The sequence below is a fragment of the Sander lucioperca genome, chromosome 3 (genome assembly GCF_008315115.2).
Source record: "Sander lucioperca isolate FBNREF2018 chromosome 3, SLUC_FBN_1.2, whole genome shotgun sequence".
In the NCBI taxonomy this organism is placed as follows: Eukaryota; Metazoa; Chordata; class Actinopteri; order Perciformes; family Percidae; genus Sander; species Sander lucioperca.
In genome coordinates, this window is record NC_050175.1 from 22,518,534 (window position 1) to 22,531,238 (window position 12,705).

At 40.6% G+C, this 12,705-nt stretch overlaps 1 protein-coding gene across 2 annotated transcripts; it reads right to left on the bottom strand.

The window, feature by feature from the left end:
• Window positions 1-3,591: 3,591 nt before the first annotated feature.
• spg7 (SPG7 matrix AAA peptidase subunit, paraplegin) lies at window positions 3,592-12,461 on the bottom strand. 2 transcript variants are annotated; one of them, XR_004896875.1, is made up of 18 exons: window positions 11,667-12,461; window positions 10,987-11,089; window positions 10,797-10,886; window positions 10,424-10,665; window positions 10,180-10,319; window positions 9,777-9,879; window positions 9,551-9,676; window positions 9,114-9,276; window positions 8,487-8,660; window positions 8,271-8,395; window positions 7,912-8,014; window positions 7,592-7,702; window positions 7,274-7,389; window positions 6,452-6,608; window positions 5,154-5,317; window positions 4,852-4,929; window positions 4,358-4,708; window positions 3,592-4,325 (listed from the first exon to the last, which is right to left on the bottom strand). XR_004896875.1 is itself a non-coding variant. In XM_031324309.2 (17 exons), exons 1-17 carry the CDS (start codon window positions 11,892-11,894, stop codon window positions 4,502-4,504), a joined length of 2,430 nt encoding a protein of 809 aa, XP_031180169.1. In that variant the 5' UTR covers window positions 11,895-12,461; the 3' UTR covers window positions 3,592-4,501. The 2 variants fall into 2 exon arrangements, 1 of the variants encoding a protein (XP_031180169.1); XM_031324309.2 differs by having other exon boundaries at window positions 3,592-4,708.
• Between the last annotated feature and the right edge of the window lie 244 nt (window positions 12,462-12,705).

Sequence of the window (12,705 nt, forward strand, 5' to 3'; positions counted from 1 at the left end):
ATGAAATACCCTACCATTAGATAACTGCAGAACACAGTGATAACTAAATATCTGTCTTTAAAACTGTGCCTATATCATCAAATGTCAAAGTCTGGATATACAGCCGTTAAGCTCTCGCGCAATAGTTACACTTGATGTCCTCATTATCGGTCCGAACTTTAATACTGTTTGTGAAAACCTGCATGAAGAAAAGTGTGTTTGCCTATTACATTTTATTTCGTCTTCAAATTGTATCTCGGGGTGGGGGATACCACTAGTTGATGCTGTGTTGGCAAGGTGTTAACAATCCCAAATTGTTGTAAACAAATACTGCGGTGAACCTGTGCGTAATGCTGCATGATGGCACTGCTGGCCCTGCAGGAGGACTATGCTAATGATAGAATCAGGAAAAAAAGAGACTTCAGGGACCATGACGATGACTGGCTAATATGCCGATTCAGATTCCCTAAAGCTGTGCTCTCGGATCTATGTACTGAATTGGGTCCAGTAGAGAGGGCAATGCGCCGGTGTTACACCGAAATCTGTGACCCATCGAGATCAGTGTCCCCCTACCACAACCTGAACCAAACCCTTGTCCCTAACCTTAACCACGGAGGGGGGCGCTACGCTTTTAACAGGAGGGACACAGATCAAGACGGGTCACAGATTTCGGTGCAACACCGGAACCGTGCCATCCCGGTCCAAATACAGGTCCTCGCCACTGGGGGAAAACAGCTGTTTCCAGAGGGAAATGTCAGACAGCTAGTGTTTTTTTTAAATAAATATTATATATAATCTTCAACTTTATCACTAAGGCTTGTTTGGATATAATATATAGTTCTGTTGAATCTTATTATATACGTCTGGTATATCGAAGCTGTCCCAGAGTGCCGTAATGCCTGCCGTTTTGGATGTATTTTTAATACATGTAGTTATAGATCAGGTTTCCCTACACTGTGCAAGAACAGGCCGAAATTATTACAACGGTAGGGGAACGTTCTGTAAAGGTTACAAAGGTAGGGGAACGTTCTCTAAAGGTTGCAACGTTAGGCGAACGTTAGGCGAACATTCTGAGAACGGTCGATGTAACCAAAAACTAACGTTCCCTAAACGCCAGGAAAACTTTCCATGGGAACCAAAAACGAACGTTCGTTTTTGGTTGCGGGAACTTTCCCTGAAGGTTAGTTTTTGGTTCCCATGGAAAGTTTTCCTGGCGTTTAGGGAACAGGCAACAGGGAAACTTGATGGGATTAAAAACTTTAATATAAAATTAACAAAATACAAAAAATATAAAATAATATAACAATCAGAAACTATATAAATAAGAAAAAAAAAACAATGGAGTGGGCTGTAGAGTGCAAATGTAGTGTGCAAAGATGCATATTGGAATGATAATGTAATGAATTATTATTTAATAGCATATAAGTGTTAAACCCTAAACCCACATGGCTCTTAGGGATATATAAGATATTACATTAACGTTAGCTAGCTATCTAGCTTATTATTTAGCTTGAGCCGATAGCCCCGGCAGTTTTGGGAAACGCTAATGACGTTACATCAATGTAACAGACTTTACAGCATACATGCATACATCTCTCTGATGTATCGTAAGATAATAGCATGGATGTATTAGAACACATGGTGAATTACAGCCTCCATTTGGACATGCATTCAGTGAGTCCGACTGAGCTCAGCTTGACTCGCTGTATAATGCCGGCAATCATGTCGGAGCTTTCTTTAAGTTGTTTACCAAAATCTCCCACCTTGTTGTCCAGGTTCTTTATGGCGGCTAAAACATCACCGAGGGAAGGCTCAGTCTCTGTCGCCAACTTTGATGTATCCATAGGGCTAGCAGCGCTCACGGCATAGCTAGCTGTGGAAAGCTAACTTGTTTCCAGTGTTAGCATTCGGGCTAGCAGTCTGGAGCGGAGGAAAGTCTTTACTGTTGACAGCCGAATGTCTTTCTTGGTATCTTTGTCCTACCTTGCGTTATAACACCGTTGGTGAAGTGTAGTCAGCATATGTTTTAGTCAATGGCAGTATTTCAGTTAAAATTTAGGACCAAACGAACGGATCTTAAAACCTTTTGTGTGCCCTGTTCGCCAGGTGTCGTATACGGAAGTCAGGACAGGACTTGAATCGGTCACCTGAGATCAGAGGCACTGTCTTCCTCCTACTGGCGTGGGGGTGTAACGGTTGGATTTGTACACTGAACTGAGCCACTTTAGAAGTGAAATGTGAAATGAAAGAAGTGAATTTTCTTAGTTGTGAAAATCGTTCTATTGATAGATTCTTGTTTTAAGTATTTTCACCTAATACAGTTAAAAAAAAACGAAATCAAGCACAAAAGTATTGTTTTTAACAAAATTGTTATCAGCCTAAAAATAAATATATTCTCTTGCTATGTTGTTTATCTTAGAATTTATAAGACCAATCATTTTTGAGTGAATCTAAATCAAGTGACTGCAAATCTTTTATATGCTACTTCAAAAATTTAAATGGAGCTGGTTTAAATAAACATTTCAAAACCGCACTCAGAACAACCAAAAAACAACCAAACAGGAACGTTGTGTGGAGGTACAGTGCAATCACAGGAGAACATTTCAGTTGGTTGGTTCCCTTAACGTTTAGGGAACGTTATAACCCTGAGGGAACGTTCCCTAAACGTTAGTTTTTGGTTTGGTTCGAACTAACCTTTAGGGAACCAGAAACTAACGTTCCCCAACGTTCCCTAAACGTTCTGTGTTAGTGGGGAATTCAATTTGCAGCAATTCCTGAACGTCTGAGAAGTTTTTTGCTTTTTCTTCGCCAGTCATCATGATTCGGTGTAACAACTGCCAGTGTCAATCATATACTGATCAGCATTCACGAGGTGCTTTGCATTGACTATTTATGGTTAAAAATGGGCGTGTACAGGGCGGGATAAGAGACGGATTCAAGTACGCACACTTGTAGGTAATCTCTGATTTATAAAGGGAACTTTGCTTACAGGTGTGCGTACACACGGTTTTATAAATCTGACTTTTTTTTGGCGAACGCCATTTTGGGCATACGTACACTTAAGGAGCCTACGCACAGTTTTATAAATGAGACCCCAGGATTCTTACTAGAACTGGACGCACGACCAAACTGAGCAATCGGGGGAGAAGGGCCGTGGTAAGAGAGGTGACCAAGAACCTGATGGTCACTCTGGCTGAGATCTTGTGTGAAGATTGGGAGAGACTGAAGAGAGTTGAACAGAGAAAGTACAGAAATATCCTTAATGAAAACCTGGGACGACGGTTAACCTTCCAACAGGACAATGACCCTAAGCACACAGCCAAGACAACGCAGGAATGGCTTACAGACAGACAGAAACCTGAAAATGGCTCTCCACCAACGGTCGCCATCCAATCTGACAGAGCTTGAACACTTGTTTGTTTCTTTTTCTTTTTAATTTGCAAAATTCTAAAATCCTGTTTTTGCTTTGTCATTATGGGGTATTGTGTAGATTGATAAGGGAAATGTTTAGCGTAAGGCTGCAACATAAAATGTGACAAGTGAAGGGGTCTGAATGCACTCTTGTTGCCACTAACTACATCAGGCTATATACTACATAAAGAGCTACACAAATGATTTAAATAAAACTTTATTTAATATTTAGCAACACCATCCTTAAGGACAACCTATACACAGTCCCTAATACAAGCACTTTCAAAGAAAAGCCTACTTTGTTTTTTTTACAATTTATTTAATCTGTATGTCTCATAGTAATATCTGCCGCTAAATCATCAGATGCTTTATTTTGGCCTTAATTAATGTTTCCTCATTAACCCTTCAGTCAAAATAATGTAATTACTTGAGTAGAAACTCTAAGGGATAAATGTCCACAGCAATCTGTTATGATTCTTTACTGCAGCTCATTTGAAAACCAAACACAATAATGTAGACTTTGTGTAGATGCGACAGAATGACTTGAGTTACAAATGGCTAGCAGTTGCTTTTCTGTCATTTGCAGATGTGAAATAACAAATTCTCAAAAGTAATACTTAAATCCAAACCTGTATATGCTGCAGTATGTTTGCATGAAAGTGATGCCACGTTAGTTTCAGGTATTAGTACACAGTGTTTGTGGCATTTAACTGTTGATTGCACGTACAGTAAATGTTGATGAGGGCTCTTCTAGAATATGTGCACTTTAGCCTAGATTAAATAGACTTGTTTTGAGTGCTTCCAAGGCATGGTAATATGGGCTGTGCAGCAAACTCATGAGAAAAATGATGGAATTCCTCCCAAAATAATCATTTTCAAAGTTGCACTGGCTTGTTTAGGTCTGTTTCACATTATCTAAATGTGTCAGCTAACTGGAAAACAAGTGCAAATGTTCCTGCACAAAACGTCTGCATGGAAACTTTGATTTCACTTTCAGGCATACAAAGCTTCAAAGTGAGGAATCAATTCCAGGTTTTAAAATGTTCACACGGCGCCTGATGACCCCCACAAAACGCAGCAGTTGGAGAATTTCCAGACAGTCATTTTAAGATCAGACCAGCTGTTGATTCACGTCCTCGTCTCTGTGTTTACGGGGAGGTGGTTGAGGTTCGTCTTCTCCTGTGTCTTGTTTGTCCCTCTCGGCCTCCAACCAGCTTTGCGGGACGATCATCTTCTTGGGCCCGTGGGGGGGTGGACCAAGCAAGGCTTCAATGTCACTGTAGTTCACCACCTCTCGTTCTAACAGCGCATTGGCCAACTGGAAGGACAGACCCCAACGAGATGTGACTTATTACAACTGAACACAAAACTAAAAGTAATACAGAAGTACTATTCTCAATGTTTACAAAAAGCTACTGTCTAAACACACAAAATGTATGATCAAAGAAAGGAACAACTGACCAGTGTCAGCTTGTCTCTGTTGTCCTGTAGCAGCTTCTCTGTGTGCCTGTAAGCACGGGCTATCAACATCTTCGCCTCCTGAAAGAACAACAAGTGCTGTCAAATCTATATTTAATTAATGACATGAAACACCACTCAGTGTTCTAGGTAAGGTTAGCAAGGAGATGAGAAGTAGTCCTATTTCAGAACACCTGATCAAATTTTTGCCTACTGAAAAGGAAACAAAATTATTATGTCCACATTCACAGTGTGCTAATGTGGACTAACGGAGAACAGAGAACTAATCCAATTGCAAAACCCACGTGGTCCATCTGCTGCTGCAGGCCCTGGCTGAAAGGACGGCGTCCAATGCCACCTTGCGGCTCTTTGTCTGGAAACGAGACCTGGCCGACACTGTCGCACATGCCGTACTGCTTCACCATGGAGTAGGCCACACGCGTCACCTTACGCAAGTCATCCTGAGCTCCTGGGGGACAGAGTGAGGATTCTTCAATCACTGTTTTTAACTGGGTGCCAAGTTATGTACTCAGCAAAAAAAGAAACGTCCTCTCACTTTCAACTGCTTTTATTTTCAGCCAAGTTAACATGCGTAAAACTTTGTACGAACATAACAAAATTCAACTACTAAGAACTAAACTGAACGTTTCACAGACATGTGACTAACAGAAATGGAAAAATGTGTCCCTGAACAAAGGATGGTCAAAATCAAAGGTTGCAGAACATTACAGGGAAGACATCCTCCTCCCTCATGTGGTCCCCTTCCACAGTGTTCTGCCATGGCCAGCGAAGAGCCCGGATCTCAATCCCATTGAGCACGTCTGGGACCTGTTGGATCGAAGGGTAAGGGCAAGAACCATGCCCCCCAGAAATGTCCAGGAACTTGCAGGTGCCTTGGTGGAAGAGTGGGGTAAAGAACTGGTAAACCTGGTGCAGTCCATGAGGAGGCGATGCACTGCAGTACTTAATGCAGCTGGTGGCCACACCAGATACTGACTGTGACTTTTGATTTTGACCATCCTTTGTTCAGGGACACATTTTTTCCATTTCTGTTAGTCACATGTCTGTGTAACGTTGTTCAGTTTAGTTCTTAGTAGTTGAATTTTTTTATGTTCATACAAAGTTTTACGCATGTTAAGTTGGCTGAAAAACAAAAAGCAGTTGAAAGTGAGAGGACGTTTCTTTTTTTGCTGAGTTTAGTACACAGTGTATAGGAAAGTGTTTATATTTGGATGTTCAGCTGTTTACTTTTCAGATACTTGGCTGAAAATCCTATTCAGAGTTGAGTGTTAACCAAAGTCCATGTTTGTAGAAAAAAAAAAATTCTCTTACTAAATTTTAGTAAGAGAAGGAAAAACTGAAATACGAGTATTAAAAAAACTAATTCTAAATATTATTGTAATAGTTACCTCTTATTAGTAAAAACAATCTCACTTCATATCAGAAGTAATAAAAAAAAATATTTGGTAAGATTGAGAAAGGGTGAGGAATCTGAGCAGTAGAAAGCTATGAAGGAGTTCTTTGAAAGCAATCAGCAGGATACGTAAGAAGCATCCATTGGAAGAAGGTGACATGCATGTGAGCATACAATAGAGGAGTGTACCTGTTGTAACCTTGTTAAAGGTGATCGCCTCAGCAGCTCTTCCTCCCAGAGCCATACACATCCGCTCAAACAGCTGCTCCTTGGTGAACAGAAACTGTTCACGAGGTAACATCTGGGCAAATCCCAGGGCTGCATTAGTTCGCGGGGCAATGGACACCTGAAAAACACACCATCAGTGATTTCAACTTGAGCGAGTGAAGTGAATCAATCTTAATTTTCTTCAAATGACTTGTTTTAGGATTGTTTTCAAGGCCTTTCTATGTGTCCATCCATGGTGTCGTAATATTTTTTCTTGTCATTTATTATCAAGTCTTCCGGCACTAGCTGGTCAATAGCATAACCTGGCTGTACTCATTCATAAATGTACTGAAACTGGGATTGTTGGTGGCCCATCTGGAAATCAATAACAATCTACATTGTTAATTGAGTGCTACAAATGGAACACCTAGTTTGATGTCCTGGTCCACCTGGCTTTGACACATAGTCAGATGCGTGAAAGTCCAATGCAGCAAATACTAGACGAGGCAGACCAGCAGAGAAAGAGAAAAGACACCCAGGATCAGTTGCTCAACATTGAAGAATTAACAGTTCTGCATCTATAATTGCCAGAACCACATGTCAATAAAGAGGAGCAATGACGGATGACTAATAAGATATTTGGGCAAAGTGAAAAAGGTCAGACTAAATTTTAATGGAATTTTGAATCTCTACTCTCCAATACAATTATAAAATACAAGCATCAATTAGGCTACACTATGGAAAGTGCCAAAAAAAAAAAAAGACTACATTACATCAAAAAGCAGACATGCAGGAGTGTGTTACCTTCAGCACTGCCTCTGTGTGCTCAAGAAGCCATCCCACTAAGGCATGTCCAGACTCATGGAAGGCGACCACCCTCTGCTCCTCTTTACACAGGATCTTGCTCTTCTTTGCACTCCCTGAACACACACACACACACACACACACACACACACACACACACACACACACACACACACACACACACACACACACACACACACACACACACACACACACACACACACACACACACACACACACACACACATCAGATTTTGCCAGTGGCAACTGAGACGTGAAATTTGTAGTTTTCCGACAATAGTGTTTGCATCATTGTACCTGCTATTACTCTCTCCACTGCATACTCAAAGTTGAAGGTATCGATGGACTTGTACCCTTCTCTGGCAGCATGCAGGGCCGCTTCGTTACAAATGTTGGCAATGTCTGCACCTGCAGAGACAAAGTGAGTTGGCAGCAGATATTTAATGACCATATGGGAATGACATTTCAGTAAACATCAGCACTGTTGTGACGTCCAAAGATGTTTCACGTTTGTTGATCAAGAGCTTATGTTTATTCATAGAGGCAGGCCATTGTTTTGTTATGGCCACAGATGTTCACAGATTTACATGAGGACAAAACATTAAATATGTATATACCACTGAAGCCTGGGGTGAGCTCAGCCAGACGCAGGGAGTAGAAATCAGCTGGTTGGGTCAGCTTTAAGATCTTCAGATGTTGCTCATAGATCTCCTTCCTCTCCTGAGAGACAACAAGAAAAATAATAAAACTAGATTTAACTGACAAAGTTGTCTAACCGTCCGACACAATTAACATGGTTTAGTTGACCCAATGTTATGTTTGTTTGCCTGAAAACGTATAATGGAAGAGCCTAATAGGATACCATTTTGCAAACAGCAAAAACAGAGGCTGCTTGAGGAATTTCCCTAAATTTACTTTGAAAGGACCATGTTTATTTCACAACTAAATGAAGGTTAATTTTAATGTTCAAGACTACCTGCAGTGTGGGCAGATCTATAAAGATGTGCCTGTCAAGTCTGCCTGGTCTCATGAGAGCATTGTCCAAGATATCTGCTCTGTTAGTGGAAGCAAGGACAATGACGTGGTCTGTCGTTCCCATTCCTGCAAAAGGAGAAGAAATGTTTCATTATTCTGTCAAAAAGGTCTGCCTATGATGACAACAAACTGCTTTGAAATCCCACATCTTACTCACCATCCATTTCTACCAGCAGCTGATTGAGGGTCTGCTCCTCTTCAGTGTTAGAGAAACCTGACATGTTGGTGGAGCGCTTCTTTCCCACAGCATCAATCTCATCGATGTAGACGATGCAGGGTGCTCGGCCTCGAGCCTCCTTGAACAGACTCCTTACCCTGGCAGCACCCAGGCCTACACACAATATAAGTCATGTCAAAACTGAGGAGGAACATAAAGCATCTAATCTGTCTTGACAAATTAACCTTTTAATAAGGCTGCCATATAAAGGCTGAGCAATGAAGTCTAAAATCAGATATCACAATATCTGTTTTACCAATACTTGGATATCTCTGGTGTGACAGAAGTTTGGAGATGATATGATATTTACGCCAACAATCATCCTTAGTAATGTGTGTATATGATGACCAAGAAAGCAAGGGCGTTCTTCTTATACATCCAGAAAAGTCTGATTTCTTGAATACATTACAGAATATCCCTGCACTGTAACACAGGAACAGACATTTAATCTACATCACAATATTATTATAACCAATGACATCTACTCTCATTTTGAATATCAGCATTATTTTGATGTATGTTGACTGGCTTTATGCCATATTAGTTGCTGGTGCTGTCTTTACATACCTCCAATGACCTCCACAAACTCAGAGCCAGCAATAGCCAGAAAGGGCACCTGGGCTTCAGTGGCTACAGCTTTAGCCAGCAGGGTCTTCCCACAGCCTGGAGGCCCAAGCAGCAAAGCACCCTTTGGAACTTTGGCTCCCAGCTGGAGGTATCGTTCTGGATTCTGAAAATAGATACCACCAAAATGGTAAGTACGTAATAGACTGCAATGGGGAAATTAAAGTTTTACTCATGCGAGATTTGGATGGTAGATACAAAGAACTTCTGTTCGTCCAGTAGATATTGTAGCAAAGGCTGGTATAAACCATCTATCAGATTCACCTCATCCTTAGATTATTAATTGGGATTGAATATTCAATGTGTGCTTTACAATAAAACAAATGGCGAAAGTACTATACAAGACAAGAACATATATTACTGGGAGTCCGGTTCCTTACCTTGAGGTAGTCGACAAATTCCTTTACTTCCATCTTAGCCTCGTGCATGCCTGCCACATCTTTGAAACTTACACCTTTCCCCGACTTGCTGTCCACAATGGTGAACTTGGCCATCTTCAGCTGATTCTGTTCATAGTAATATGCAATAAACACACTAGTTAAATCAATGAAACACAATAAGAGCTTAAATGTGAACGTGTCAATTTGCTTATGTGGTTTCACTCACAAAAGCACTGAAGCCGCCTTCTCTGCCCCCCATGCCTGCTAGTCGGAAGATATACCAGAGAATAGCCACGCCAATAGCAGCCATCCCCAGAGCATAGACTGCACTGCAAAGTGAACACATGAAATAACATTGCATTAAGTCTTAAAAATCAACGTAGGAGAAAATCAGGTTCAAGACCTTAAACATTTGAGTTTTTGCCAATTTGACCAGACTAACACACAAACATACCCACCTATTTTTAAAAAGCCTTTAGGATATTACGGTTACTTTATGAAACTACTACTAATAAAAACACACATGACAAGTTAATTGATGTTTTTTTGTGGTTGACACATCCTTTTACTGTGTATGGAGATAGCATTCCGTCAAATTCAAATAAATGGATAAAAGGTCATGTTCTTACTTCCCAAAGAATCCAGTGCGTTTGTAGGACACCTGTATCCTGTCCTTTGCGTCAATATTCAGCTCTTCTTCAGCAGCTCTCAGCTTCTCCTCAAATTTGTCAATGTTGGCAACCTGCATTCTGTACATAAGCGCCAGCCTCTGCAAAGCGAGATACATGGCAGGAAATGAGAGGTTAGCATGCACATCCGCTGTAAAGGTTCTGATGCCAATTGTGCGTTTGCATTCAATCCTGCACAACATACAGGCCTTCCAAAAATAACTGCTCCAGGATGAAGGTAGATTTCCACAATGTCGCTCTCGGGGACAACCTGCACACGTGACACCTCTCCCTTGGCCAACATCTCATTGACAAAGTCATTCCAAGAGATGTTACCACCACTGGTATTAATGGAGTTCAGCAGGCTCATGATGAGCGCTATGATGAAGAGGGTCCGCAGACGCTCCCGGTACATCTGGTCCTCCTGCTCGCGACGTTTCTTCTCCTCTGAGAGGTGAGGCAGATTGTGGAGGAAGACAATGAAAAGGATAAGAGAAAGAAATTAAGATCCCAACCAGATTTGGTGCGCTTAATGAACCAATTAATTAGCCAGGCAGCTAAAGCAACGTATCACTTACCTTCATCTTCCTCTGGAGTTTTTCCCTTTGGTCCATCACTTTTATTTTTCTCTTGTTTAGATTGAGATGTACTGAAGAAGTTTAGTGCCCCTGAAAGTAAAGTGTTTTTCATCATAAGTAGTTATAAGTAAGTAAGTAAGTAAAATATAAGATCATAAGTATGTAAGTACCAAATTAACTGTGTGTTTACCTAATAGATTTACCAAACCAACAGGGTTCCTCAGCAGGTTGTTTCTGATTAACTCTTTGCTAATTCCCACCATGCCAGGACCCAATGGTCTATGGAGGAGACTCTAGAATGGAAACATTGGGACAACATATTTTGTTGAGACAAAATAATCAGAGAAAACTTGACAGAGGAAGTAAAAAAATATTGTAGTGTAGTTTGCACATGCATACAAACTTAACCACAATATAATGCATTTGCAACTGGGTAGAAGCAATAAACAATCTAATTTCACATTAAAGGTTTTTTACAGTAGAAGTTCAATCACACTTCAGACCACTTCAAAAACACTCGCCTGGTGGTACTGCCAACTTCATTTCAAGCACAGGGAGACAGCTGACTCTATTTGTAAATACGTTTTGCTCATGAAAAATCACTGAAATTAATATTTCAATTTCTTCTAAAGAATCCAAAATCATTGTTTTTCCTTCATAGCTTATATCGTAAGGAAAAGGGTCTCAATGAGAGGCTACTGGTGTACAGATCATACTTCACAGACTGATTGTTAGTTACACTGCAACGGTGGTAATTTTTTTTACTCACATCTATATTACGACTACTAACCATGAATACAAGCCAAACATGGGATGTATTTTAAAAAGCACTCATCAGACATATCATGTTTATGATGTATTTTGACTTACATGAATGAGTTTCTGTGGCTCACTTGTAAGTGTCCGCTCTGATTTTGAAAGAAGCATCTTTCTGACATTAGCGCATCTGAACAGCACATGTTTAACACTATCGCTGGATCTTGGTTGGTTTGTTAATATATGAGAGTTTCGCCTTGACAGTGTCCACAATAAACCTGTACTGTACTTTCTACAAAGACCAGTACGATGCTGCTGCTGCAACAACAACAACGTCGACATAGTGTCTGTTATCACTAAGTGCTGTATATTAACTTAACAATTGCAATGCCATAGCTTTCAGTTTTCTATTAAGTCGAAATTGTCTACTTTAAGACGTTTGTTTAACCGCCCCCCCAAAATTCGCTAAGAGCTAGCTTGCTATGTTATTCAACTGTGCAGCCCATGGATGTATTAGGTGCAGCCGAACAAAGATGTCAGCTCGAAATCAACACTGCAACTATCCACTCCCGGACTTCCTGCGCAATGAAAAGAAAGCAAAAAAAAACAACGTTTTTTTCTGTAAACTTGATTCTATAGTTATTTTCTAATTATTATTACTACAGAGACTATGTTTAATCCGTGATGAATATTGAATAGTACCGTTTTACACATCTCGTAGCCTGTCAAAACATCTTTGCTTCGAACTTTTAACTTTAACCTTTCTTGTTGTTCTTCAAGGACCTACTCGCTGCGCAGACTTTTGCGCAGGGCTTATAAAACACAATTAACGCGCTGCAAGTTCCAGTCTCACATACTACATTTATGCTGCTAAATTCTGCCCTTTTTTCCGAGCTAACAGGTGTACAATGCTGCAAGTAAAATCCGCAAGTGTACTACACTAGGGGACGTACACTGGACTGCGCACTCAAGACATAAATTATGGTTCAGTTAAGCAGTTGCCCTTTGGTTCTGGGGTTTATGTTGTGCTGACCGGCAGTTTTAATGGATACTGTGTCCCTGTCTTATGTTATTGAGTATGAAAAAACGCATAAAACATTGCATATTATCCATATGCAGATGAGGCAAATTCCTAACAACTAAGTGGCAATAA

Bases quoted from the DNA above. Each gene is read 5' to 3' on its own strand.
- spg7 (XM_031324309.2), bottom strand. From the start codon at position 11,894: ATGTCGACGTTGTTGTTGTTGCAGCAGCAGCATCGTACTGGTCTTTGT. The intron at 7,390-7,591 runs GTACAATGATGC...GTGTGTGTTCAG, and splicing joins AGTGGAGAGAGTAATAGCAG to GGAGTGCAAAGAAGAGCAAG. The intron at 4,709-4,851 runs GTCAGTTGTTCC...CTGTCCTTCCAG, and splicing joins ACAGAGACAAGCTGACACTG to TTGGCCAATGCGCTGTTAGA.